Below are 27,030 nucleotides of genomic sequence, written 5' to 3'. Positions count from 1 at the left end.
ACGAAGAAACAACCCGGTTCCCCGGCTGACGTCACTGTCGCTGAGCGGCAGTGAGGGCCGTGCTAGAGCAAGTGCCGAGTATGGTCACTTTATCAAAGGATCGCGATCCCAAGACCTACAACGAAAGTAATTCGCTTCTCCACTCAATTTGTGACTTAACAACGTTGAATGACCACATTTCAGGTTTTGTGGAAAACGAGAACGCACGACGGTAAATTTTTCATTTCCTTTCTTAACTTGTACGCCACTCCTACCAATTTGGTTCCTGGATAGTTCGCCATTTTTGTAAAAGTTGAGCGAGTTGAAATCATCGCGAAGTAGCAGAAATGAAATAAAGGTATATTTTCAGGTGACGTTTACGTTGCCGTTGCCGTTGCCGTCGTCGTTGCTTATGCTCCGTATTATTAAGTAAAAGTAACATTGGAACAATAAGTCAAGTAAGTCATTTATTTCCTTGGTTATACACGCAAATATCAAATATTATTTCCATGTTGGCCATGATATCAGATTAGGTGTGCAACAGTCCCATCACCTTGAATATATAATTTTACCAAATTTCCCATGACATGAATGTTATGTAAACTTCAATATTGCTTCCATGGTGCTCATATAGCAATCCCATCACCTCTATTACTAATAACCCGAAATATGACATGAATTCAATCGGAACGTGGTCCGCAGTCGCAGCGAATCATCTCTGCGTCCCCTCTGAATATATCTTCACGCAAGTCAGCCATGCTCTTAATATTCCCCTTTCCAGCGGAACATGACTCGGCCAACTTCGATATGTCTGCAGCACTTAACACGCGATCCCACATGTTGATTCCTGTCATTTCACCTTTAAAGCTGTCTGTTGTTTGAAAACCCCCTCCGATTGAGTCCTGGTCTTGTCCAATAATCACCTTTCCACCTGCATCTATGGTGAATGCTGAAACAAAATGTTTCTCTGTGATTTTCTGGTGATAGTAGGTGATTCCCGTATTGATTTGAACCCTGTTATGAAAGCAAGGTTTCGTGGACGGGTTTTGAAATGAAAATCAGTTTTGTTTGCGTATGAATAAAAACTTATTTCCATAATAAAAACTATGTAGGAAGCTTCACTTTGACAATGAGGTTCAAAGCAACCCGGAAATGGCAGGTGGAAGAAATTAATGTAACGGAAATTATGATTCTTTCATCCGGTTAACCTACAATCAAGGACAAAAGGTCGCGGGACAAATCTTACAAAGTATGCTATACTTGAATGTGCTTGCGAGATGCAGGTAATTTGCTTATATGATTAGTGTCTAGTGTACTCGCAAGATGCGAAGTCCTGAGACTTTCAATCTTCGCTTTAAACATCAGGTTACACTACAAGAGTCGTTAAGGTGTTATGACACATAAATTAGGGCAAATTTTCTATGTCTTCGACGCTTAACTTTACAATAGCAAGCCCAAGCGTAATGTCAAACATTCAAAGGAGAAAAGAGTCTGACAATTTTAATCAATAAATAAACAAATGATTTAGGTAACTCAATAAAATGCTGCGGAAAAAATGACGGTGCTTCTACCTTTGTGTGACGTTTCTCCTCAGTTGGGGTGGTTGTAAGTAACTTAATTCTCAGTACTTAAATCGCTCATCTTGTCGCGAAGCACCGTGAAAATATTGATGATTGTAATGATGAACTTGTTGTTATTAATGACGACAATGATCAAGAAAATGCCGATGATGGGCTAATGGTGATGGTAATATTGATGTTGTTGTTGATGATGAGTCTAATGATAACGAAGACATGGAATAGTGCAATGATGATTATGGTCGTAAAGTTAATTATAAGGATGTTGTTGTTGATGATAAGCATATTGTTATTGTTGTTGTTGTTGTTATTTTTAATGATGATCATAACAAGGATTTGTGCAATGATGATGATGGTGATGTTAGCGATAGTGGTAAGGAAAATCACACTAATGTTGTCTTTTTGGATTTGATGATGATGATGATGATGATGATGATGATGGTGATGATGATGATGATGATGATGATGATGATGATGATGATGATGATAGCAATTACGAGCTGAGTCTAGCCTCTTATACTAACTTCTATTTAAAGTGATGCTTATTTATTTGCAAGTATATCATAAAGTAACTTACGATTCGACACCGGCTGTGAAAATCTGCCTGCCCCATCCACATACACTTTGAATGCATCTCCCAGGGTCACGCAAACATGATGCCAGTCATTGTCGTTTATGGTCACAGTGGATCTGCAGATCGACATAAAAAAGTATAGCTATAGTAATCTAGTAACTAAAGGAAAGATAGTCAGCTGGTACTGCTTTCAACACAATTATTACAGACAGTTATCTTATGTTAACCATTTTCTTGGAAGAATTAGTTTTGTAACCTGGGTTAACAGTTAGTTGAATTGAACGTTTATTATTATTGTTATTATTATTATTTTTTAATGAATATTTCTATGCTTCCAAACCTCTCGTGGTTTAAACTGAAGACTATAAGCGATTGTTTCAGTGATGGCATTTGTGTTGTACGCAGCTTGGATTTTTGGACCAAGAGAACGAAATAAGAAAAAAGGGAAAAAAAAAGGAATAAGAAGAAATACAAAAATAACCCCATGTAGTTTATTGGTTGAAAAGTAGGTGGGGGACACCTTTAGCTAATGGCCATTTTTAGTTTAAACATTGATATTGGGTTTTAAAGTAATGTTTCAAATAGGAGGAAAGGTGTTTTACCCGATTTCCAAAAAGCAATATTTATTCACATCCGTAGCTTCCGGACTGGGGAATTAAGTTCACATTTTCCAACCTCTATGACGGTAGCGTTTCCTTTGTTTTCTGTTTATGAAAACTTTGTAACTTTCCTTTAGTGTATCAGGTAACCATTTGCTCGTTTGACTTAGTGTTTCCACGATTATGACATCTGTGGTACTTAAAATTTGGATTTGGATTGTAGTGTTATTTGTTGGTTTAATTATTTTCGAGTCTAACTGGGCGGTTTTTTTAAGGTTTTGGTTAAATCTAAAACCCTGAAAACGCCACCCTTCAATACGAGTTAAGTACTACTTGAGCGCGTCAAAAGTTGTACAAGAATCGCATGGGCAAACAGACCTTTAGAGTATGGAGCGATAAGAAATTCATAGTTTAAGGGGTCATATGACAATAACATATATATTGTAATGTACTAAAACGGTTACCCGTGTATTTTGTTGTCCGCAATCACTCTTATCTTTCCGTTGTCGGACATGTACATCAGGAATTCATTGTCGTATTGACTGGTGGCATAACTGATGAAGCTCCCTTGATCTTCAGCGGTTTTTAGCCACAGGCATGCGGTTACGACTGTCAGTGTCTTGTTGAACGTGCCATCGTCAATGTAATCACTCGTCCCCTTTTTTGGAAAAAGGAAGCCGTACGGTGGTTTTTCACAAGCTGTAGATAAAGGTTTTATGAAGTTTGAATCATAGAAGAAAAAAGGCACCATAATAATTATCTATAGAGAGCAGACTAGTTACTACGTAGAGCATACTGAACAATTACTTGATAATGCTGAGCTGTCTCCATTTTCCTTTCCTTCAAAGCTCTCAAGCTTTTATAAATGATGTCAAATAGTTGCTTCTAGAATATAAGGAGTTACAGTACAAAGCACGGGTTGGTTGAGTGGCTGTGACAAATTCTGACAATGATATAAAGCACATTTTCAAGAGAACGCAAGTGTGCTCATTGCTACGATTAAACCTGGTCTCGAGTATTGGATTTCCAGCATTTTGATTGCCTAAAAACAGCACGCTATCAGGTCATAACCAAGCTCTGAGGCTCCCGGCATAACTTTGCTGCCACCAAATATAGTCAATAAAGTGAATTTATAATTTGAAGCAATTAATGGTAGGAAAATGTCCGTGCAGTCTATGTGGCCTATCAGTCTCAGAACCTCCCTTCATTTAAAGCTCCCAAATACGATGTTGTTTGTCATTTGCAGTTTAAACTTATTCTGTGCGGTAAACGACTATAATAAATAACAATCTTTATTGAGGAGACTTTTTTTTAACAATGTTTTTTGTGAGTCATTTCAAGAAGCCCATTCATGTGTCATAAGCTGCAGGTTATTTGTCTCGTTTCTCCCTTCAGTTATGTTGTTTTTCAGCTTCAATTGAATTATTTGTTCCAGTTAAACATAACAAGTTTTAAATACGTCTTCATTTCGATCCGAAAATATGGCTCCCTGGTGTGAATTATGGATTCCAAACTTGCTTAATTCAATTGTCATTGACACTTGTAGGTTTTTGGAATCTAACTGCTATACGATCAATGAAGTTAATTTTCAATAAGCAATATAGTTATGAAGGGGGGTGAACTGGAGAGAAAAGTGCCATTATTTATTCTATTGTGCTAAGTGGTTTCATGCATCCGAGGGTCATTGCAAAATTTTTCTGGTCAAAATCTTTCGGGACAACAGAGTTCCATTGCTAAGGTTCTCCCTGAGTCAATATCAGTAAAACTAAATAACACTAAACTCTTACGTTTGCATTTCTCGATAGCTTCCAGTCTTGCTTCCAGGTCGTCTACCCTGGCTATTAGTTTTTTCAATCGACCTCCCCTTCCACCTGCAACAGGCTTGGTCTGTTCCATCAGGGTAAACAGCGCAATTAAACCAAGAAGAAACGCGAATTTCAGGCCGGCCATGTCTAAGGAATACAAAAGATTAGGAAGACGGAGATTACATGGGAAATGATGTGAACCAGACTGCAATAAAAAATATTTCCCTATAAACCATACTTGTGTCCAAGCTCAGATGACAACAAACGCCTTGATAGGAGACCTTGCAATGCCGATCTTTCCAACTAGTTTAAAAGAGATAGTACGGAGTAGTAGTTTGTTTTGTAAAGGAACAGCTCGGCGGAAAATTAGGTTTCCAATGAAAAGTAACACTAAAATTTAAAGTGCCTATGAAATGATTTTTATTCCATCTTCATGGACATTTTTACCATACTTTGTACGTCTCAACCTAAAGGGTTTTAAAGCAACGCAAATTCTCATTTTTCAGTTGTTGCTCTCAAAAGTGGATCGATTTACAGCGCACCGAAACAATTATAGTTTAGCGAGTTTTACGTAAGAAAGTTGACCTGGTGTTGCAGGGTTCATGGGCAACAAGAGAACTAAAAGAGATACCAGTGCCATTGCCAGTATTCTGGAACCATACGAGACTGCAAAAAAAAAACCTTTACACATAATGTATGACCTTTGTATTTGTCTCTTCACAGAATATCAGTGCAAATTTGTATATAAACATCAAGGATTTTGCTGCAAGATATGTTTAAGTTTGCCGTTCTCAACTCATTGTGTGCTTGAAGCGAACTTTGTCCGAAAATCAAACGTAATAATTTTGCCATCGTACGCAAACTATCACTTGAAATACACGGTATGCATCCTTACTACAAACCAGGCACTAAAACCGGCCACTACGAAGGACTAGTAGATTTTCCCGGTACTCTAAGTCGAGACAATAACTTTAAACCAATTTAAAATGTTCCAAGATTGACTTTCTCCTCAAAATATTCTCAGAACAATCCCTAAAAATACAGTTTGCAAAAGGCCAAACAAATCTTTTCAAAATACGTTAAAGAGCGCTGGCCCATCTAAAACATTACCCCACTATTCCTTAAAGTCTCCGAAAAAAGATGCGGATTTGAGCAAAGCAACATCCGCTTACTCAAAACGGTTTCATAAAAATAATCAAAGCCGTATTGTAAACCGAAGAAGCCTCTGTTCTCTAGCGCTGTATCATTAGATTGTAGCTTTACACTTGGTATTTATCGGGGGATTGTAGATTTACCAAAGTAACTTCTTTCATTTAAACGAAATCGAAACCATAAAAGGAGATTGTTACAATTCTTTCATTTAAAAGAAATCGAAACCATTCAAAGAAGATTGTAACAATTCTCTCTATTAGCTCTATTAAAATCTCTCCAAATATGAAGATACTTTTGAGCCTGGTTTCCCATTAGGTATAATTTTCGAAATCTATCCGGCTTAATTTTCTGTCCCGACAGCAGAAATGACCCAGATTGGGCAATTCCGGGGCAATTCAAATTGGTGAAATGTTCCATATCATCAGTCCTTTTTTTAAGAAAAGCTATAGGAGTAGTTTTATCATATGGCTTTTACAGAACAGGGATAAATAAAAAATATTTGACCATCATTGACTTTTTAGTCCTTCTATAAACTCTGGCTTTTTTAATCTGAAATTTGGCCATTTTAGTCACCAGTGGGTATGGGAAGTCGCTTTTGATTCACACTAACACTGGATTTCTATTGAACTAATACCCCAATTTCTGTTTTATCATGTGGCTATGGCAGTCAAGCTTTTAAGGACGGTGCCTACTATTGTTACTGCGCATACGTTCTGCGCATTGCGAGATACTCGGGTTTCCTATGGGTGGTGCATACTAATACAGAAATATTTTTGCGCGGTTTAACACTTTACGGCGAAAGCAGAGCTTCGCAAATGCTTTTGGTATCTCAAAAGAAAATTGGGGGTAACCATGCATTTTTCAGAGATAATTAAGCTTCAATTTAGGAAAAAATCCCATACATTGCTTTATATTTTGGCGCTTTTTAGAGATATTATTGCTCAATTATCTCTGAAAAATGCGTAGTTACCCCCAATTTTCTTTTCGGATTTCAATAGCCCTTGCTAAGATCTGATTTTCCCGCATAGTCATAAATCGCACAAAAATACTTCGGTATTAGTAGGCACCGTCCTTAAGAAAGCTTCACATAGATTTTCGTATGATTTTGACGGTTGGAAGTTCTGGCTTTAACGGAATTTCTGAAACCACAAGTCTGATCTCTCTAGTTTTTGCCTGTGGTGAATCCCATGAGAACACACCTGACTTATTTCAAAACTCCCGCGGGTATACTAATGTATTCTAAGCTCCACTTCCACGAACAATAGCGCATGTGGTATCGCAATTAACCATTCAAGTCGAAACGCTACCGCACAATTACTTTAATCTTGAATCGTTGTTAAATGTTTCCGAGTTTTGTTTCCTACTTTAAGGTACTTTGCAGAAGAATACGAGCCAGTCGTATTCACGTCACAAAGTGAGCTCAAATAAATCAAGGCATCGCTGTCTCTTAACCTCGCTAAAAGAACTTTCCATGATAACATGCTCTAAAAACTTTGTTTTAAGCGACAGGTTTGTTTATGCATAACCACCGACGACGCGCATCCAAGTCTTTTTATTGTTGCACATTGAGCTCTAATTTACATACACCATCTTCTGCCGCTGCAAGTGTACCGCGGAAACGCTCGAGAAAAGTTCAAAATCTGATATTGAAAATGTGTTCCGTGCAAGAAATGCAATGCGTTGATCGGGAGCTCTCTTCAGAGCTCGAAGAATCCCCGATCAATCCTGCTTTCTTGCACATGTCTGTGCCCTTGTTTTATCTGCAATTGAACGGCGTAAGCATGTTCGAAGCGGGCGTTTTTTGCTGGTCGTTAAAACTACCGGCTCTGAAGAAAACTATTTCAGAATATCGGGCCTATTTAGTCTACTTTGGTTGCACGTCTGGGTGGCCAAAGGGAAAAACTGAAGTGGTTACTTTTTTTTTACTGAAAATGCTGCGATGCGCCAGCGGAGAAGCGTGAATCGTAGCTGCCGCGGCGAATTTGGAAACTAAAGTGACCAGCATTAGCCCATTCTCAACTGATCAAACACTCAACAACTGATTCGCACATCGCACTAGCTATGAAACTACGATCAGGTCAATTTTTTTTTTATTCCCTCGACGAGGTTCGCGCGAAAACCAACGAAAAGTGAGACGAAAATTGACGCTATAGGACCACTTTCTTTATCAAAAATTACTCCCCGGTTGGTTTAAACTGGAAGCTGGTAATACCAATAGGTCCGACATGACAGATTTCGTTAGTCCTTTAAACCAAATTATCAGACATTCTGTAACTTCATTACGTTTTATGTATTCAGTCCCAACACATATTCTACTATATTCTATATGCTATATTCTACTCTTGTGATGATCTAGAATACCGATTATTGCTTTGATTGCTGAGGATAAATTAAAAGAACCTTTCAAGCTGTAGCACTCACGTTGAGTCGGTACAGGCAACTCTTCTGAACAGATAATCTGCTAGTTTGAACTGATAGCTTTGTTGCTGATCCGCGGTATAAATTCATTGTGAAATTTATATTAGGTGGAGACAAATAAATTAATCACCCAATCAATCCAGTTTCAAGAATTGCCATGGTTAGACGTACAGTTGAAAACAATTTACTTCATGCGGGTGGTCGCCTATGGCATATTTGGAATTGAGTTGGTCATGTAGCGAGAAGAACAGATAACCCTTGGACAACCCGCATTACGTTCTGGACGCCTCGGGCACACACAAGGAACCGAGGAGGACCAAGGATGACTTACATCGTTTCTTAAAGCACTGTCACCGTGTCGCTCAAAACGTGGCCCAGTGGAGGTCAATGGGGAAGGCATACGTCTAACGACGGACATTGAGCGGCTGAAACTGACTGACTAACAGACAGTACAGGATGCGAAAGATAACGCGTTCTAATACATTTCATTGCAATTAAAGCGATAAGAAACAAAGAAAGCAATTTTAAAAAATACGGCGCACACCTTCATTTAAACTACGCTGCTATAAACAGTAACGGGGAAGGCGAAGAGGAGCCCCCCCCCCCCCCAAAAAAAAAAAAAAATGCTAAGCGAATGCCAAGCCGTGGCTTACTGAGGCATGTTCAGTGTCCTATGGTATTTGATGCAACTGATTAAATCAGGCGATTAAGACTGGGGACTTAGGCAGGTAAATGGCAAAAAATAATTGCTGGGTTCAAATCCTGGTGTTTAAAATCAAGAACTAACTTATTTATCGATTGTAATATGTCGGGAGATTAGAATATCTTTTAATCTTTGAAAAGACGTACGAACTTAAAACAGAATTAAAGAAATGGTTTTGCTTGCCAATAGCGAGAATAAGCTTGGTGAAGCGATTGGCCAATTTCAACTGATTTTGCGAGACAGTAGTACTACATGAGACATCAACCTTTTTCTTTCAGTGGGCACTACTTTAAGGAATTTGAGTCGGAATTCCTCATATGGGGGTCAAGTCTCCAAGATGACTTTGTGATAGGCTCGACCCGCCAAGATGTAAAAAAAAAAAAAAAACAGCTCGAATCAAAAAGCGAATCTCGGTGAGACTCCTTTTATCAAACAGACTGTGCAATCGCCAGTGCTCTCATTGTTTCTGAGAATATATCGAGAGAACCTCCTTTGCTATTCTCCACTCACCTTCACTCAGCAAAGTCAGCTGTTAGGAACAAACCTAAAGATCCGCAAGGCCAAAGTGATAACTTTGCTTCTGACCAACTGATCGCATTAGTAAAATTTATAGTATAGTAATGGACAGATGTCAAGTATACTCAAGTTTTGCAAATAACCGGTTACGTTGTGGTTGCTACTAGCGAATCGTCCTTTTTCCAATAATCCTCGCACTTTTAAAAATAAACATTGAAATGAAAGACGCGGTTGGATTCGGGAAGTTCTCATCACAGAGGGGGAACTTTGACAAATAACAGACGTACATGGCTCACAAAAAATAGAAAAATTAAAAGTGGGCACAAACAAAAATTTTTGATATCTGCCACCATCTCTCACAGTTACCCGTATTTTCTAGAAAACAAAACTACACTTATCTGTTTTTCCAGCAATATCGTTTTAAAGAGGACAACATTCATTTTTTTAAATAGTGGAGGACATGAAATAAGGCTGGAAGGCGTTCTCGGCCTTGTTTGATAAAATTGTTGATAGTGTCCGTATATCTATTTATGGCTGCACGCAGAGCACAAGCGTAGGAGTTTCTGAGTAATTTAGCTTCTTGAATGTTCTCCAAACTTCCCGCGTGCAACCCCAACTCAATATATACACAGCTTAAAGCATGAACCCCCTTTTTTTTATAACTTAGTGATAACAAAAGTAGTGCGCGGAGAGCAGGTTTTACTTGTGATTGATTGCAAAATTCTGTGAATGGGAAGAATTACTGCTACACAAATCTCTGCTTGGCAAACGTTTTTAAAAACTAAGCGATGGAAACCCGAGTTTGTCTGATTTGTACACTTCATCTTATGAACGCACGGCCGTGCGTATGCTGAGAAATATACCATGATGACGCCAGTAGGAATTAGGGAATAACGCACGCTATATTGTAAAGGTATCTAAGAGACACAGTCCAGCGATGAAAACATTTTAATCGTTTGTAAACTTGACTGGTTGAAAGTAATTCCGCTCTAATGGGAAATTTCTGAATCCTTCCCGCTTGTCTTTCATTTTATTGGATATTTTCAAAGCGTGAGGATAATTGGACACTTGAAAGGCGATTGCAAAAAACCACACTGAAACCGTCTTATTTGCAAAACTTGAGTATACGAGAACTTTGTCTCCTGCTCGTGATCCGTAGCAAAGTTATCACTTCGTACTTTTTTGTTATTTGGTTATTATTATTCTTATTATTGTGTGCGTAAGTTTGAATCCAAACTTGAGGAAACTTTGGCCAGGGTATTCAGTCATTTTAGTTTCTCGTGGTACGAGCGGGCACTGACTCTTGTTGATTTTAAACACCTTGTCAGTAGGCTTTAAACAACACAACTATTTCATGCCGTTACTTTTCCTGGTAAAATCAGTTTATTCAAAAGTTTAAATCGCCAATAAGGCATCGTCAGCAAAGGACATTTGATAAATTTATCGCATGCGTTCACACGTATGCGTTTTCAAAAGTTTGCGTCGATAAATACCAGCGACAAAGACAGCAATAGAAGATTAGGCAGACTGGTCTGGCCATGGCACAGCACACACTGTTTTTGTAATTAGGCCGAGATATTTTTATACTCAAGAAGAAGCTAGGCATGAAAGGTGGGAGAAATGTGGCCGCGTGCTGAATTTTTTTTAGGACGAAGGACGATATTGCATGAAGCTGAGATCCGTCATCATCATCTATACGAGTTTATTGATAAACTACCCGTCCCCTGATTGTAATTCTCTAAGACTAGGAATTAAAGCGTTTCCCTTCAGTTATAACTAACTGATAAAAGGACTGAGTCTGTTAAGTTACAATACAACTTGGGGTGTGCGTTCAGCGTGTTCTTCAGTTGACAATTAAGAGGCTGTCCGCGTTAAAACGGATAAGGCAAATTTCGACTTTCCACCGATATCGCTGATTTTTTCCTATGAACATTAATTATTATATCCCATAAAGAAATATCACATTTACTAACCCAATGCGATTTTTTTCGTTGTTGGCGAGACGGTTTACAAGGTGACCTCAAAACTACCCAATTTTACCTTCGGGGACTCTACAATCTATCTGTACATCGCCGGTGTTGTCAAAACGTCATTCCTCGGCTTGCTCAAACAGCTTCAATATTTTACACATTGAAGTTCCATTTGTCAATAATAATTTAAATGTTTAACTTTTGTTTTCTGTGAAATTTTGACTGAGTTACAATTTTTCCAAAATACCTCCTCCTAAACTTCAGAATTCATTAAACGTGCCATACATGTAGTTAAAGCCTATTTTCACCAAAGTGGGACCTGGCTTAGGGTCCGATAGACACATTTCTGATCCACGCTAACACACAACACACAATGTTCATGGATTTCAATCGAAACTTAACATAAAGCCGTCAGACCGATAGACACATTTCTGATCCGGACTCTTTTAGAAATACAATAATAATCACTAGGTAAATATTTCTGGCCATTCAGCCATATTTTAGAGAAGATCGATCTTGTTACTGGTATTTTAAATGAAACCTCGAGCTATTTTTCTTTCCCACGATGTGCTATAGCAGTGTTTGTTTTGCGTGCTGACAGTTGATCATTTTAAGGTAAATATTCAACACTCACTTTAAAGCGTTACCTTTCTTGTTTGTATGAGTAAGATCGGTAGTAAAAAATTCTCTCTAAAACAAAGAATTAGTTGGGAAAAAAGTTTCTTTCTCCCTCTTATAGTATATGTGAACTGGTTTCTTTACGTTTGGTGACACAGTGTTTAGTTATCAACGTGTCAAGACTCTGTTGTTCATTTCAGTCTTATTCAATTAAAACAGAGAGGTGTTTCTATTTGAATATAATTGTCAAAGCCCTCCTAGCACATTCTTAAAGGTTGGCATTATTTAAGAATTTCTGCTATTCCATCCAGTTGATCCCTGCATGAAAAATTACAGATACAGATTCATTGTGGATCCAGCAGAGACAAGGAGGCGGCTTTGTTTTGCTTCTGAAAGCAACTTATTTGGCGAGCTGTCACTTATCAGAATGCGGCGATATTAGCAAAGCAGAGCGGAGCTTAGGAATAGAGCGGGTATTCTTGGCTCGTCAGCGACCCGGTTTGCGAGGTTTCTTTCGTTTTGTGACCGCCGCGCGGTTTTTATTTATCAACGTATCAAGACGCGGTTGCCCATTTCAGTCTTACTGAATTAAAACCCAGAGGTGTTTCAATTTGAATGTTTTGTCAAAACCCTCCTAGCACATTCCGGAAAGTCGACATTACTTAAAAATGTCTGCTATTCTATCCAGTTGTTCCTAGCATGAAAAATTACAGACTCGTTTTGGATCCAGCAGAGACAAGGAGAACTTTGTTTTGCTTTCTGAAAGCAACTCAAATCTATCGGCGCATGTGACGAGCTGTCATTAATCAAAATGCGGCGGATATTAATAAGGAAGCAGTGCTGATCTTATGAAAAGAGCGGGTATTCGTGGCTCGTCAGCGACCCGGTTTGCGAGCTTGCCTATCTGCTTGAAGTGATAACTTTGCTACTGATCACGACCAGGAGACAAAGTTCTCGTATACTCAAGTTTTGCAAATAAGACGGTTTCAGTGTGGTTGCTGCAATCGCCCTTTGTCCAATTATCCCCACGCTTTGAAAATATCCAATAAAATGAAAGACAACCGGGGGAGAATTCAGAAATTTCCCATTAGAACGGAATTACTTTGAACCAGTCAAGTTTACAAACGATTAAAATCTTTTTATAGCTTTACTGTGTCTCTTAGATACCTTTACGATATAGCGTCCATTATTCCCTAATTCCTACCAACGTCATTATGGTATATTTCTCAGCATACGCACGGCCGTGCGTTCATAAGATGAAGTGTACAAATCAGACAAACTCAGGCTTCCATCGCTTAGTTTTTAAAAACGTTTGCCAAGCAGACATTTGTGTAGCAGCAATTCATCGCATTGACATAATTTTGCAATCAATTACAAGTAAAACCTGCTCTCCGCGCACTACTTTTGTTATCACTAAGTTATAAAAAAGGGGGTTCATGCTTTAAGCTGTGTATATATTGGGTTAAGGTTGCACGCGGGAAGTTTGGAGAACATTCAAGAAGCTAGAGTTACTCAGAAACTCCTATGCTTGTGCTCTGCGTGCAGTCATAACTAGATATACGGACACTATCAACAATTTTATCAAACAAGGCCGAGAACGCCTTCCAGTCTCATTTCATGTTCTCCACTATTTAAAAAAAAATGAATGTTGTCCTCTTTAAAACGATATTGCTGGAAAAACAGATAAGGGTAGTGTTGTTTTCTAGAAAATACGGGTATCTGTGAGAGATGGTACAGGTATTAAAGAATTTTCTTTGTGTCCACTTTTAATTTTTCTATTTTTGTGAGCCATGTACGTCTGTTATTTGTCAAAGTTCCCCCTCTGTGATGACAACTTCCTGTCTTTCATTTCAATGTTTATTTTAAAAGTGTGAGGATAGTTGGAAAAAGGACGATTCGCTAGTAGCAACCACAACGTAACCGGTTATTTGCAAAACGTGAGCATACTTGACATGTGTCCATTGCTATACTATAATTTTCAACGTGATTTTACTCAGTTGGTCAGAAGCAAAGTTATCAATTCGGCCTTGCGTATCTTTCGGTTTGTTTCTAAAAGCTGACTTTGCTGAGTGAAGGTGAGTGGAGAATACTTAGGAATGGAAGTTCTCTCCATATATTTTCAGAAACAATGAGAGCTCTGGCGATTGCACAGTCTGTTTAATAAAAGGAGTCTCGCCGAGATTCGCTTTTTGATTCGAGCTGTTTTTTTTTTTTTTTTTTTTTCACATCTTGGTGGGTCGAGACTATCACAAAGTGATCTTGGAGACTTGACCCCCATATGAGGAATTCCAACTCAAATTCCTTAAAGTAGTGCCCACTGAAAGGAAAATGTTAAGGTCTCTTGTAGTACTACTGTCTCGCAAAATCAGTTGAAATTGGCCAATCGCTTCACCAAGCTTATTCTCGCTATTGGCAAGCAAAACCATTTCTTTAATTCTGTTTTAAGTTCGTACGTCTTTTCAAAGAAAAAACGATATTCTAATCTCTCGACATACTACAATCGATAAATAAGTTAGATCTTGATTTTAAACACCGGGATTTGAACCCAGCAATTATTTTTTGCCATTTACCTGCCTAAGTCTTAATCGCCTGATTTAATCAGTTGCATCAAATACCATAGGACACTGAACATGCCCCAGTAAGCCACGGCTTGGCATTAATTCCTAAAGCTAGTATCGCGTGCGTTCACACATATAACTAACTTTAATGGTTTACAATACAACAAAGGAAAACTAGTGTATTAGGAAACTTAATGGGGCTACTTAGATTAATATACGTTTTCAAAAGGTTTCGTTGTTAAATACGGGTGTTACTGGAGGGATGGAAGCATTCAAGCCGACTCGTCTGTGTCGTCGCGTATCAAGAAATGGTCCATCACATCCCTAAACAAAAGCCCTTTGTTGTGTTTTGTGCTGAGGGAATTGAGCCGAGACTTGGCAAAGATGCGTTTTTCATTATCGGGAGTTTGTAGGCGTGTGCAAAAGTTCCATTGCGAATGTGACACCACTGGTTTTTTTCTTTTTTTGGCTCCTCTTCGCCTTCCCCGTTACTGTTTTATAGCAGCGTACTTTGAAGGAAGGTGCGCGCCGTATTTTCAAAAATTGCTTTCTTTGTTTCTTATCGCTTTAATTGCAATGAAATGTATTAGAACGCGTTATCTTTCGCATCCTGTACTGTCTGTTAGTCAGTCAGTTTCAGCCGCTTAATGTCCGTCGTTAGACGTATGCCTTCCCCATTGACCTCCCCTGGGCCACGTTTTGAGCGACACGGTGACAGTGCTTTAAGAAACTATGTAAGTCGTCCTTGGTCCTCCTCGGTTCCTTGTGTGTCCCCGAGGCGTCTAAAACGTAATGCGGGTTGTCCAACGGTTATCTGTTCTTCTCGCTACATGACCAGCCCAATTCCAAATATGCCATAGGCGACCACCCATTAGTGTCCGTATATCTAGTTATGGCTGCACGCAGAGCACAAGCGTAGGAGTTTCTGAGTAACTCTAGCTTCTTGAATGTTCTCCAAACTTCCCGCGTGCAACCTCAACTCAATATCTACACAGTTTAAAGCATGAACCCCCTTTTTTTATAACTTATAGATATCAAAAGTAGTGCGCGGAGAGAAGGTTTTACTTGTAATTGATTGCAAAATTATGTCAATGCGATGAATTGCTGCTACACAAATCTCTGCTTGGCAAACGTTTTTAAAAACTAAGCGATGGAAACCCGAGTTTGTCTGATTTGTACACTTCATCTTATAAACGCACGGCCGTGCGTATGCTGAGAAATATACCATGATGACGCCAGTAGGAATTAGGGAATAACGCACGCTATATTGTAAAGGTATCTAAGAGACACAGTACAGCTATGAAAACATTTGTAAACTTGACTGGTTCAAAGTAATTCCGCTCTAATGGGAAATTTCTGAATCCTCCCCGCTTGTCTTTCATTTTATTGGATATTTTCAAAGCGTGAGGATAATTGGACACTTGAAAGGCGATTGCAGCAACCACACTGAAACCGTCATATTTGCAAAACTTGAGTATACGAGAACTTTGTCTCCTGGTCGTGATCAGTAGCAAAGTTATCACTTCGTACTTTTTTGTTATTTGGTTATTATTATTCTTATTATTGTGTGCGTAAGTTTGAATCCAAACTTGAGGAAACTTTGGCCAGGGTATTCAGTCATTTTAGTTTCTCGTGGTACGAGCCGGCACTGACTCTTGCTGATTTTTTAAAAACACCTTGTAGGCTTTAAACAAAGCAGCTATTTCATGCCGTTGCTTTTACCTGGTAAAATCAGTTTATTCAAAAGTTTAAATCACTAATTAGGCATCGTCAGCAAAGGACATTTGATAAATTTATCGCGTGCGTTCACACGTATGCGTTTTCAAAAGTTTGCGTCGATAAATACCAGCGACAAAGACAGCAATAGAAGATTAGGCAGACTGGTCTGGCCATGGCACAGCACACACTGTTTTTGTAATTAGGCCGAGATATTTTCATACTCAAGAAGAAGCTAGGCATGAAAAGTGGAAGAAATGTGGCCGTGTGTTGAATATTTTTTAGGACGAAAGACAATATTGCATGAAGCTTAGATCCGTCATCATCATCTATACGAGTTTATTGATAAACTACCCGTCCCCTGATTGTAATTCTCTAAGATTAGGAATTAAAGCGTTTCCCTTTATAACTAACTCATAAAAGGACTGAGTCTGTTGACTTACAATATAACTTGGGATGTGCGTTCAGCGTGTTCTTCAGTTGACAATTAAGAGGCTGTCCGCGTTAAAACGGATAAGGCAAATTTCGACTTTTCACCGATTTCGCTGATTTTTTTCTATGGACATCAATTATTATATCCCATAAAGAAATATCACATTTACTGACTCAATACGATTTTTTTCGTTGTTGGCGAGACGGTTTACAAGGTGACCTCGAAACTACCCAATTTTACCTTCGGGGACTCTACAATTTATCTGTACATCGCCGGTGTTGTCAAAACGTCATTCCTCGGCTTGCTCAAACAGCTTGAATATTTTACACATTGAAGTTCCATTTGTCAATAATAATTTAAATGTTTAACTTTTGTTTTCTGTGAAATTTGAATGAGTTACAATTTTTTCAAAATACCTCCTCCTAAACTTCAGAATTCATTAAACGTGACTTACATGTAGTTAAAGCCTATTTTCACCAAAGTGGGACCTGGCTTAGGGTCCGATAGACACATTTCTGATCCGCACTAACACACAACACACAACACACAATATTCATGGATTTCAATCGAAACTTAACATAAAGCCGTCAGACCGATAGACACATTTCTGATCCGGACTCTTTTAGAAATACAATAATAATCACTAGGTAAATATTTCTGGCCATTCAGCCATATTTTATAGAAGATCTATCTTGTTATTGGTATTTTAAATGAAACCTCGAGCTATTTTTCTTTCCCATGATGTGCTATAGCAGTGTTTGTTTTGCGTGCTGACAGTTGATCATTTTAAGGTAAATATTCAACACTCACTTTAAAGCGTTACTTTTTTGTTTGTATGAGTAAGATCAGTTGTGAAAAATTCTCTCCAAAACAAAGAATTAGTTGGGGAAAAAGTTTCGTCTCCTCTTATAGTATATGTGAACTGGTTTCTTTACGTTTTGTGACGCAGTGTTTAGTTATCAACGTGTCAAGACTCTGTTGTTCATTTCAGTCTTATTCAATTAAAACACAGAGGTGTTTCTATTTGAACATAATTGCCAAAGCCCTCCTAGCACATTCTTAAAGGTTGGCATTACTTAAAAATTTCTGCTATTCCATCCAGTTGTTCCCTGCATGAAAAATTACAGATTCATTGTGGATCCAGCAGAGACAAGGAGGCGGCTTTGTTTTGCTTCTGAAAGCAACTTATTTGGCGAGCTGTCACTTATCAGAATGCGGCGATATTAGCGAAGCAGAGCGGATCTTGGGAATAGAGCGGGTATTCTTGGCTCGTCAGCAACCCGGTTTGCGAGGTTTCTTTCGTTTTGTGACCGCCGCGCAGTTTTTATTTATCAACGTATCAAGACGCCGTTGCTCATTTTACTCTTGCTGAATTAAAACCCAGAGGTGTTTCAATTTGAATGTTTTGTCAAAACCCTCCTAGCACATTCCGGAAAGTCGACATTACTTAAAAATGCCTGCTATTCTATCCAGTTGTTCCTAGCATGAAAAATTACAGACTCGTTGTGGATCCAGCAGAGACAAGGAGAACTTTGTTTTGCTTTCTGAAAGCAACTCAAATCTATCGGCGCATGTGACGAGCTGTCATTAATCAAAATGCAGCGATAGTAATAGGGAAGCAGTGCTGATCTTGGGAAAAGAGAGGGTATTCGTGGCTCGTCAGCGACCCGGTTTGCGAGCTTGCCTATCCGCCTGAAGTGATAACTTTGCCACTGATCACGAGCAGGAGACAAAGTTCTCGTATACTCAAGTTTTGCAAATAAGACGGTTTCAGTGTGGTTGCTGCAATCGCCCTTTGTCCAATTATCCCCACGCTTTGAAAATATTCAATAAAATGAAAGACAACCGGGGGAGGATTCAGAAATTTCCCATTAGAACGGAATTACTTTGAATCAGTCAATTTTACAAACAATTAAAATGTTTTATAATTGTACTGTGTCTCTTTGATGCCCTTACGATATAGCGTCCGTTATTCCCTAATTCCTACCAACGTCATTATGGTATATTTCTCAGCATACGCACGGCCGTGCGTTCATAAGATGAAGTGTACAAATCAGACAAACTCGGGTTTCCATCGCTTAGTTTTTAAAAACGTTTGCCAAGCAGAGATTTGTGTAGCAGCAATTCATCGCATTGACATAATTTTGCAATCAATTACAAGTAAAACCTTCTCTCCGCGCACTACTTTTGATATCACTAAGTTATAAAAAAGGGGGTTCATGCTTTAAGCTGTGTATATATTGAGTTAAGGTTGCACGCAGGAAGTTTGGAGAACATTCAAGACGCTAGAGTTACTCAGAAACTCCTATGCTTGTGCTCTGCGTGCAGTCATAACTAGATATACGGACACTATCAACAATTTTATCAAACAAGGCCGAGAACGCCTTCCAGCCTCATTTCATGTTCTCCACTATTTAAAAAAAATGAATGTTGTCCTCTTTAAAACGATATTGCTGGAAAAACAGATAAGGGTAGTGTTGTTTTCTAGAAAATACGGGTATCTGTGAGAGATGGTACAGGTATTAAAGAATTTTCTTTGTGTCCACTTTTAATTTTTCTATTTTTGTGAGCCATGTACGTCTGTTATTTGTCAAAGTTCCCCCTCTGTGATGACAACTTCCTGAATCCAACCCCGTCTTTCATTTCAATGTTTATTTTAAAAGTGTGAGGATAATTGGAAAAAGGACGATTCGCTAGTAGCAACCACAACGTAACCGAGATTCGCGTTTTGATTCGAGCTGGTTTTTTTTTTCACATCTTGGTGGGTCGAGCCTATCACAAAGTGATCTTGGAGACTTGACCCCCATATGAGGAATTCCAACTCAAATTCCTTAAAGTACTGCCCACTGAATGGAAAATGTTAAGGTCTCTTGTAGTACTACTGTCTCGCAAAATCAGTTGAAATTGGCCAATCGCTTCACCCAGCTTATTCTCGCTATTGGCAAGCAAAACCATTTCTTTAATTCTGTTTTAAGTTCGTACGTCTTTTCAAAGAAAAAACGATATTCTAATCTCCCGACATACTACAATCGATAAATAAGTTAGATCTTGAGAATGATGATTATTCTAGAAAGTGACGCAGGCATACTCGGAAAAAAGAAATCCGAGTGCTCCTATCAGGAGTCGAACCTAAGACCTTCCGATTACTAGTTCGGATGCTCTACCACTGAGCTACAGGAGACTCGTGGGAGCTAAGGCCATTAAACTAGGTTCATGGGACACACATCCTGCATACTGCTAGGATTTGAATGTCAAACGTGTGGTATATGAAAGAAATGTGATGGTATATTTCCAGCCTGGTGAATGAATGAGAATGATGATTATTCTAGAAAGTGACGCAGGCATACTCGGAAAAAAGAAATCTTTTTCTTCGATTTCTTTTTTCCGAGTATGCCTGCGTCACTTTCTAGAATAATCATCATTCTCATTCATTCACCAGGCTGGAAATATACCATCACATTTCTTTCATATACCACACGTTTGACATTCAAATCCTAGCAGTATGCAGGATGTGTGTCCCATGAACCTAGTTTAATGGCCTTAGCTCCCACGAGTCTCCTGTAGCTCAGTGGTAGAGCATCCGAACTAGTAATCGGAAGGTCTTAGGTTCGACTCCTGATAGGAGCACTCGGATTTCTTTTTTCCGAGTATGCCTGCGTCACTTTCTAGAATAATCATCATTCTCATTCATTCACCAGGCTGGAAATATACCATCACATTTCTTTCATATACCACACGTTTGACATTCAAATCCTAGCAGTATGCAGGATGTGTGTCCCATGAACCTAGTTTAATGGCCTTAGCTCCCACGAGTCTCCTGTAGCTCAGTGGTAGAGCATCCGAACTAGTAATCGGAAGGTCTTAGGTTCGACTCCTGATAGGAGCACTCGGATTTCTTTTTTCCGAGTATGCCTGCGTCACTTTCTAGAATAATCATCATTCTCATTCATTCACCAGGCTGGAAATATACCATCACATTTCTTTCATAAGTTAGATCTTGATTTTAAACACCAGGATTTGAACCCAGCAATTATTTTTTGCCATCCACCTGCCTAAGTCTTAATCGCCTGGTTTAATCAGTTGCATCAAATACCATAGGACACTGAACATGCCCCAGTAAGCCACGGCTTGGCATTCGCTAAAGCTAGTATCGCGTGCGTTCACACATATAACTAACTTTAATGGTTTACAATACAACAAAGGAAAACTAGTGTATTAAGGAAACTTAATGGGGCTACTTAGATTAATATACGTTTTCAAAAGGTTTCGTTGTTGAATACGGGTGCTACTGGAGGGATGGAAGCATTCAAGGCGACTCGTCTGTGTCGTCGCGTATCAAGAAATGGTCCATCACATCCCTAAACAAAAGCCCTTTGTTGTGTTTTGTGCTGAGGGAGTTGAGCCGAGACTTGGCAAAGATGCGTTTTTCATTATCGGGAGTTTGTAGGCGTGTGCAAAAGTTCCATTGCGAATGAGACACCACTGGTTTTTTTCTTTTTTTGGCTCCTCTTCGCCTTCCCCGTTACTGTTTTATAGCAGCGTACTTTGAAGGAAGGTGCGCGCCGTATTTTCTAAAATTGCTTTCTTTGTTTCTTATCGCTTTAATTGCAATGAAATGTATTAGAACGCGTTATCTTTCGCATCCTGTACTGTCTGTTAGTCAGTCAGTTTCAGCCGCTTAATGTCCGTCGTTAGACGTATGCCTTCCCCATTGACCTCCCCTGGGCCACGTTTTGAGCGGCACGGTGACAGTGCTTTAAGAAACTATGTAAGTCGTCCTTGGTCCTCCTCGGTTCCTTGTGTGTGCCCGAGGCGTCCAGAACGTAATGCGGGTTGTCCAACGGTTATCTGTTCTTCTCGCTACATGACCAGCCCAATTCCAAATATGCCATAGGCGACCACCCATTAAGTATATTGTTTTCAACTGTACGGCTAACTATGGCAATTCTTGAAACTGGATTGATTGGTTGATTGATTTATTTGTCTCCACCTAATATAAATTTCACAATGACTTTATACCGCGGATCGGCAACAAAGCTATTAGTTTAATCTAGCAGATTATCTGTTCAAAAGAGTTGTCTGTACCGACTCAACGTGAGTGCTACAGCTTGAAAGGTTCTTTTATTTTATCCTAAGTAATCAATGCAATAATCCGTAATCTAGATCATCACAATAGTAGAATATAGCATATAGAATATAGTAGAATATGTGTTGGGACTGAATACATAAAACGTAATGCAGCTACAGACTGACTGATAATTTGGTTTAAAGGACTAATGAAATCTGTCATGTCGGACCTATTGGTATTACCAGCTTCCAGTTTAAACCAACTGGGGAGTAATTTTTGATAAAGAAAGTGGTCCTATAGCTTTTTAAAAGCGCGAATTTCGAATTTCCAATGTGGGTTATTTTTGTTTTTGGAACATATCATTCTGCTGCAGGCTCAATGTTTATTTGGTTATTTGGTTTGAAGGACGGACTAAAAAAAACTGTCATGTCGGACCTGATGGTGTCACCAGCTTCAGTTTAAAGTCCCCCTAATCCTAAATTTATGTTTGCATAATGACAAAATGTGACCGACTTGGAGATGATTAAAACAAAAGTTAAGAAAATTCATAAAATCCTCACGTTGCTTTGGACGTTTAAATTTGCGATGTTCTCGTTCACTACCGCGCTGTGAGAGGTCTGGGTCCTAGCAAATTGATGACGTTAGCCGGGAAACCGGGTTGTTTCCTCGTTGGTGGTCATCTACCCACGCAAAAACTCCACGTTTCTCCTGTTAATTTATTACGAGGGAGAAATGTCATGGAGTAGTTCAAATTCTGGGTGTTTAATCGATTTAGAGGCCTTAGATTATATTCCTGACCACGACATTGAGACCGAACATAATTGCGAGTCGAATGAGTGGATTCCTCTGGGAAGTTTGCACTCGTGTCAAATGTCACAAAATCAAAGTCAAATTCCCCTCGAGTGGGGTGAAAGTTTTATTCCTTGCCCCATATCTTGAGCATATACAGTGATGGTTAAGTTCCTTGTCAATGGATCCCCTGATATGAAGCGTATTTCTTTAGTACATGTATATCGGTTAGAATTTAATACGTTTATCGGAAGTCCGCTGCTGTCTGTTAGCCAGCGGATGAGGGCCGCAGTGATTGAGCTAGGTTGTATTTCTTATCTGGAGTAATGATTGATCTCGAAAGCGCTCCTATAGCTTTTCTTAAAAAAAGGACTGATGATATGGAACATTTCACCAATTTGAATTGCTCCGGAATTGCCCAACCTGGGTCATTTCTGCTGTCGGGACAAAATTAAGCCGGATAGATTTCGAAAATTATACCTAATGGGAAACCAGGCTCAAAAGTATTTTCATATTTGGAGAGATTTTAATAGAACTAATAGAGAGAATTGTTACAATCTTCTTTGAATGGTTTCGATTTCGTTTAAATGAAAGAATTGTAACAATCTCCTTTTAATGGTTTTGATTTCGTTTCAATGAAAGTATTTACTTTGGTAAATCTACAATCCTCCGATAAATACCACGTTTCAGCTACAATCTAATGATACAGCGCGAGTAGAGAACAGAGGCTTCCTCGGTTTACAATACCGCTTTTATTATTTTTATGAAACTGTCTTGAGTATTAATAAAGCGGGTGTTGCTTTGCTCAAATCCGCATCTTTTTTTAGTGGGGTAATGTTTTAGATGGGCCAGCGATCTTTAACGTATTTTGAAAACATTTGTTTGGCCTTTTGCAAACTGTATTTTTAGGGATTGTTCTGAGAATATTTTGAGGAGAAAGTCAATCTTGGAACATTTTAAATTGGTTTAAAGTTATTGTCTCGACTTAGAGTACCGGGAAAATCTACTAGTCCTTCGTAGTGGCCGGTTTTAGTGCCTGGTTTGTAGTAAGGATGCATACCTTGTATTTCTAGTGATAGTTTGCGTATGGCAAAATTATTACGTTTGATTTTTGGACAAAGTTCGCTTCAAGCACACAATGAGTTGAGAACGGCAAACTTACAGTGCGACTACTGTTGCCGGGGTCACTTAAACAAAACTGACCAATTAGATTACAGGACAAGAACAATGAATTTCAAGGAAAGCCGATTAAACCAATCACGAGTGGTAGGATAACAACAGTTTAAACTCCAAAGTTTTGCATTATTCACTGTTCGTATCCTGTAATCTGATTGGTTAGTTTTGTTTAAGGGACCCCGGTAACAGTAGTCGCACTGTAAACATATCTTGCAGCAAAATCCTTGATGTTTACATACAAATTTGCACTGATATTCTGTGAAGAGACAAATGCAAAGGTCATACATTATGTGTAAAGGTTTTTTTTTTTGCAGTCTCGTATGGTTCCAGAATACCGGCAATGGCACTGGTATCTCTTTTAATTCTCTTGTTGCTCATGAACCCTTCAACACCACGTCAACTTTCTTAGGTAACACTCGCTAAACTATAATTGTTTCGGTGCGCTGTAAATCGATCCACTTTTGAGAGTAACTACTGAAAAAAGAGAATTCGCGTTGTTATAAAACCCTTTAGGTTGAGACAAACTATGGTAAAAATGTCCATGAAAATCCAATAAAAATCATTTCATAGGCACTTTAAATTTTAGTGTTACTTTCCATTGGAAACCTAATTTTCCGCCGAGCTGTTCCTTTACAAAACAAACTACTACTCCGTACTATATCTTTTAAACTAGTTGAAAAGATCGGCATTGCGAGGTCTCCTATCAAGGCGTTTGTTGTCATCTGAGCTTGGACACAAGTATGGTTTAATCTCCGTCTTCCTGATCTTTTGTATTCCTCAGACATGGCCGGCCTGAAATTCGCGTTTCTTCTTGGTTTAATGGCGCTGTTTACCCTGATGGAACAGACCAAGTCTGTTGCTTGGTGCTAAACCAGGTTTAGTCGTAGCAATGAGCAAACTTACGCTCTCTTTAAAATGTGCTTTATATAAATGTCAGAATTTGCCACAGCCACTCAACCAACCCCTGCTTTGTACTGTAACTTCCTTTATTCTAGAGGCAACTATTTGAAATCATTTATAAAAGCTTGAGAGCTCAGCATTATCAATTAATTGTTCAGTATGCCCTATGTAGTAATTAGTCTGCTCTCTATGGATAATTATTATGGTGCCTTTTTTCTTCTATGATTCAAACTTCATAACACCTTTATCTGCAGCTTGTGAAAAACCATCGTACGGCTTCCTTTTTCCAAAAAAGGGGACAAGTGACTACATTGACGATGGCACGTTCAGGAAGACACTGACAGCCCTAACAGCTTGCCTGTGGCTAAGAGCCGCTGAAGATCAAGGGAGCTTCATCAGTTATGCCACCAGTCAATACAACAATGAATTCCGAGTGCACATGGCCGACAACGGAAAGATAAGAGTGATTGCGGACAACAAAAGACACCGGTAACCGTTTTAGTACATTACAAATGCTTTTGTCATATGACCCCTAAAACTATGCCTTCCTTTATTGGTCCATACTCTAAAGGTCTGTTTGTCTATGCCATTTTTGTACAACTTTTGACGCGTTCAAGTAGTACTTAACTTGTACTTAAGGGTGGCGTTTTCGGGCTTTTAGATTTAACCAAAACCTTAAAAAAAACCGTCCGATTGGACCCAAATCCAAATTTTAAGTACCACAGCTGTCGTAACCATGGAAACACTAAGTCAAATGAGCAAATGGTTACCTGATATACTTAAGGAAAGTAACAAAGTTTTCATAAAGAGAAAACAAAGGAAACCACCACCGTGATAGAGCTTGGAAAATATGAAGTTAATTCCCCAGTCCAGAAACTACGGATGTGAATGAATCTTGCTGTTTGGAAATCGGATAAAACAACCTTCCTCCTATTTGAAACATGACTTTTAAACCCAATATGAATGTTTGAAATAAAAATGGTCATTAGCTTAAGTTGTTCCCACCTACTTTTCAACAAATAACCTGCAGGGGGTTATTTTTGTATTTCTTCTTATTCTTTTTTTGTTCTCTAGGTCCGTGCCATCACACAGTATATACTGAAACAATCAATTAGTCTTTACTTCAAACCAAACGCTCATTCAACTAACTGTCAATCCAGGTTACAAAACTAATTCTTCCAAGAAAATGGTTAAGATAAGATAACTGTCTGTAATAATTGTGGAAAGCAGTACCAGCTGACTATCTTTCCTTTAGTTACCAGATTACACTAGCTATACTTTTTTTTATGTCGATCTGCAGATCCACAGTGACCATAAACGATAATGAGTGGCACCATGTTTGCGTGATCCTGGGAGATGCATTCAAAGTGTATGTGGATGGCGCAAGCAGATTTTCACAGCCGGTGTCGGCTCGTAAGTTACTTTATGATATACTTGCAAATAAATGAGCCTCACTTTAAATAGAAGTGAGTATAAAGAGGCTAGACCCAGCTCGTAATTGACAACATTAGTATGATTTTCCTTACCACTATCGCTAACATCACCATCACCATCATTGCACTATTCCTTGTTATTATCATCACTATCACAAAAAACTAACAACAACAATATGCTCATCATCAACAACCGACAACAATAACATCCTTATAATTATCGCTACGACCATAATCATCATTGCGTTATTCCATGTCTTTGTTATCATTAGACTCATCATCAACAACAACATCGATAACACCTTTACTATTAGCCTATCATCGGAATTTTCTTGATCATTGTCGTCATTAATAACAACCTATTCATCATTGCAATCATCAATATTTTCACGGTGCTTCTCGACAAGATGAGCGATTTCAGTAAAGGGAATTAAGTTACTTATAACCATGCACTCACACTGAGGAGAAACGTCACACAGAAATATCGTCATTTTTTCCCAGCATTTTAGCGATTTACCTAAATCATTTGTTTATTATTTATTAAAATTGTCAGTCTCTTTTCTCCTTCGAAAGTTTGACATTACGCTTGAACTTAATATTCTAAGGTTAAGCTTCGAAGACATAAAAAATTTGCTCTAATTAATGTCTCATAACCCGCGGCCTTAACGACTCTTGTGATGTGATCATTAACCTGATGTTTAAAGCGAAGATTAAAAATGTTATAAGTCTCAGGACTTCGCATCTTGCGAATACACTGGACACTAATCATATAAGCAAATTACCTGCATGTTGTGAAACATATGCTTGCATAATTAGGTGATAGATAGAAATAATAATGATTGATTGTAACAAGGAGTAAGCGGCAAATTAGGAAGAATCGTGGGAATATCCGGTAACGTGGGTGAATGTGTAAACAGTTCGTGTCATGAATACAGGGTGTGACCGACATTTAATTGCATAAGTCTCGGTTAATTAAAATAAGTACAATGGACTTGTAATGTACCAAAGGGGTGTGTACTTCCGGAAAGGATAGATAAATAAGAACA

At 38.7% G+C, this 27,030-nt stretch overlaps 3 protein-coding genes across 4 annotated transcripts in view; 2 read left to right on the top strand and 1 right to left on the bottom strand.

The window, feature by feature from the left end:
* Window positions 1-632: 632 nt before the first annotated feature.
* LOC146469589 (neuronal pentraxin-1-like) lies at window positions 633-9,399 on the bottom strand. Of its 2 annotated transcripts, none has more exons than XM_085123097.1 (5): window positions 9,318-9,399; window positions 4,517-4,681; window positions 3,194-3,428; window positions 2,134-2,246; window positions 633-928 (listed from the first exon to the last, which is right to left on the bottom strand). In XM_085123097.1, exons 2-5 carry the CDS (start codon window positions 4,677-4,679, stop codon window positions 660-662), a joined length of 780 nt encoding a protein of 259 aa, XP_084979223.1. In that variant the 5' UTR covers window positions 4,680-4,681; window positions 9,318-9,399; the 3' UTR covers window positions 633-659. The 2 variants fall into 2 exon arrangements, with proteins under 2 accessions (XP_084979223.1, XP_084979224.1); XM_085123098.1 differs by lacking the exon at window positions 9,318-9,399 and adding an exon at window positions 8,108-8,183.
* A 15,354-nt stretch (window positions 9,400-24,753) lies between these two features.
* The window catches only part of LOC146469586 (neuronal pentraxin-2-like), a 9,163-nt gene continuing 6,886 nt past the window's right edge, over window positions 24,754-27,030 (top strand). Inside the window, exons 1-2 of the mRNA XM_085123118.1 lie at window positions 24,754-25,040; window positions 25,852-25,964. Of these exons, the coding sequence (XP_084979244.1) occupies window positions 24,754-25,040; window positions 25,852-25,964 (400 nt within the window). The remainder of the gene's footprint in view (window positions 25,041-25,851; window positions 25,965-27,030) is intronic.
* Window positions 26,773-27,030, top strand: part of LOC146469588 (uncharacterized) — a 2,429-nt gene continuing 2,171 nt past the window's right edge. Inside the window, exon 1 of the mRNA XM_085123225.1 lies at window positions 26,773-27,030. This exon is cut by the window's right edge and continues 2,171 nt beyond it. The gene's annotated coding sequence lies outside the window, so the exon portion shown is untranslated.

Source organism: Pavona decussata, unplaced genomic scaffold, assembly GCF_977016875.1.
Source record: "Pavona decussata unplaced genomic scaffold, jaPavDecu1.1 SCAFFOLD_122, whole genome shotgun sequence".
NCBI classification, from domain to species: Eukaryota; Metazoa; Cnidaria; class Anthozoa; order Scleractinia; family Agariciidae; genus Pavona; species Pavona decussata.
This window is presented reverse-complemented; position numbering and strand designations above follow the sequence as displayed.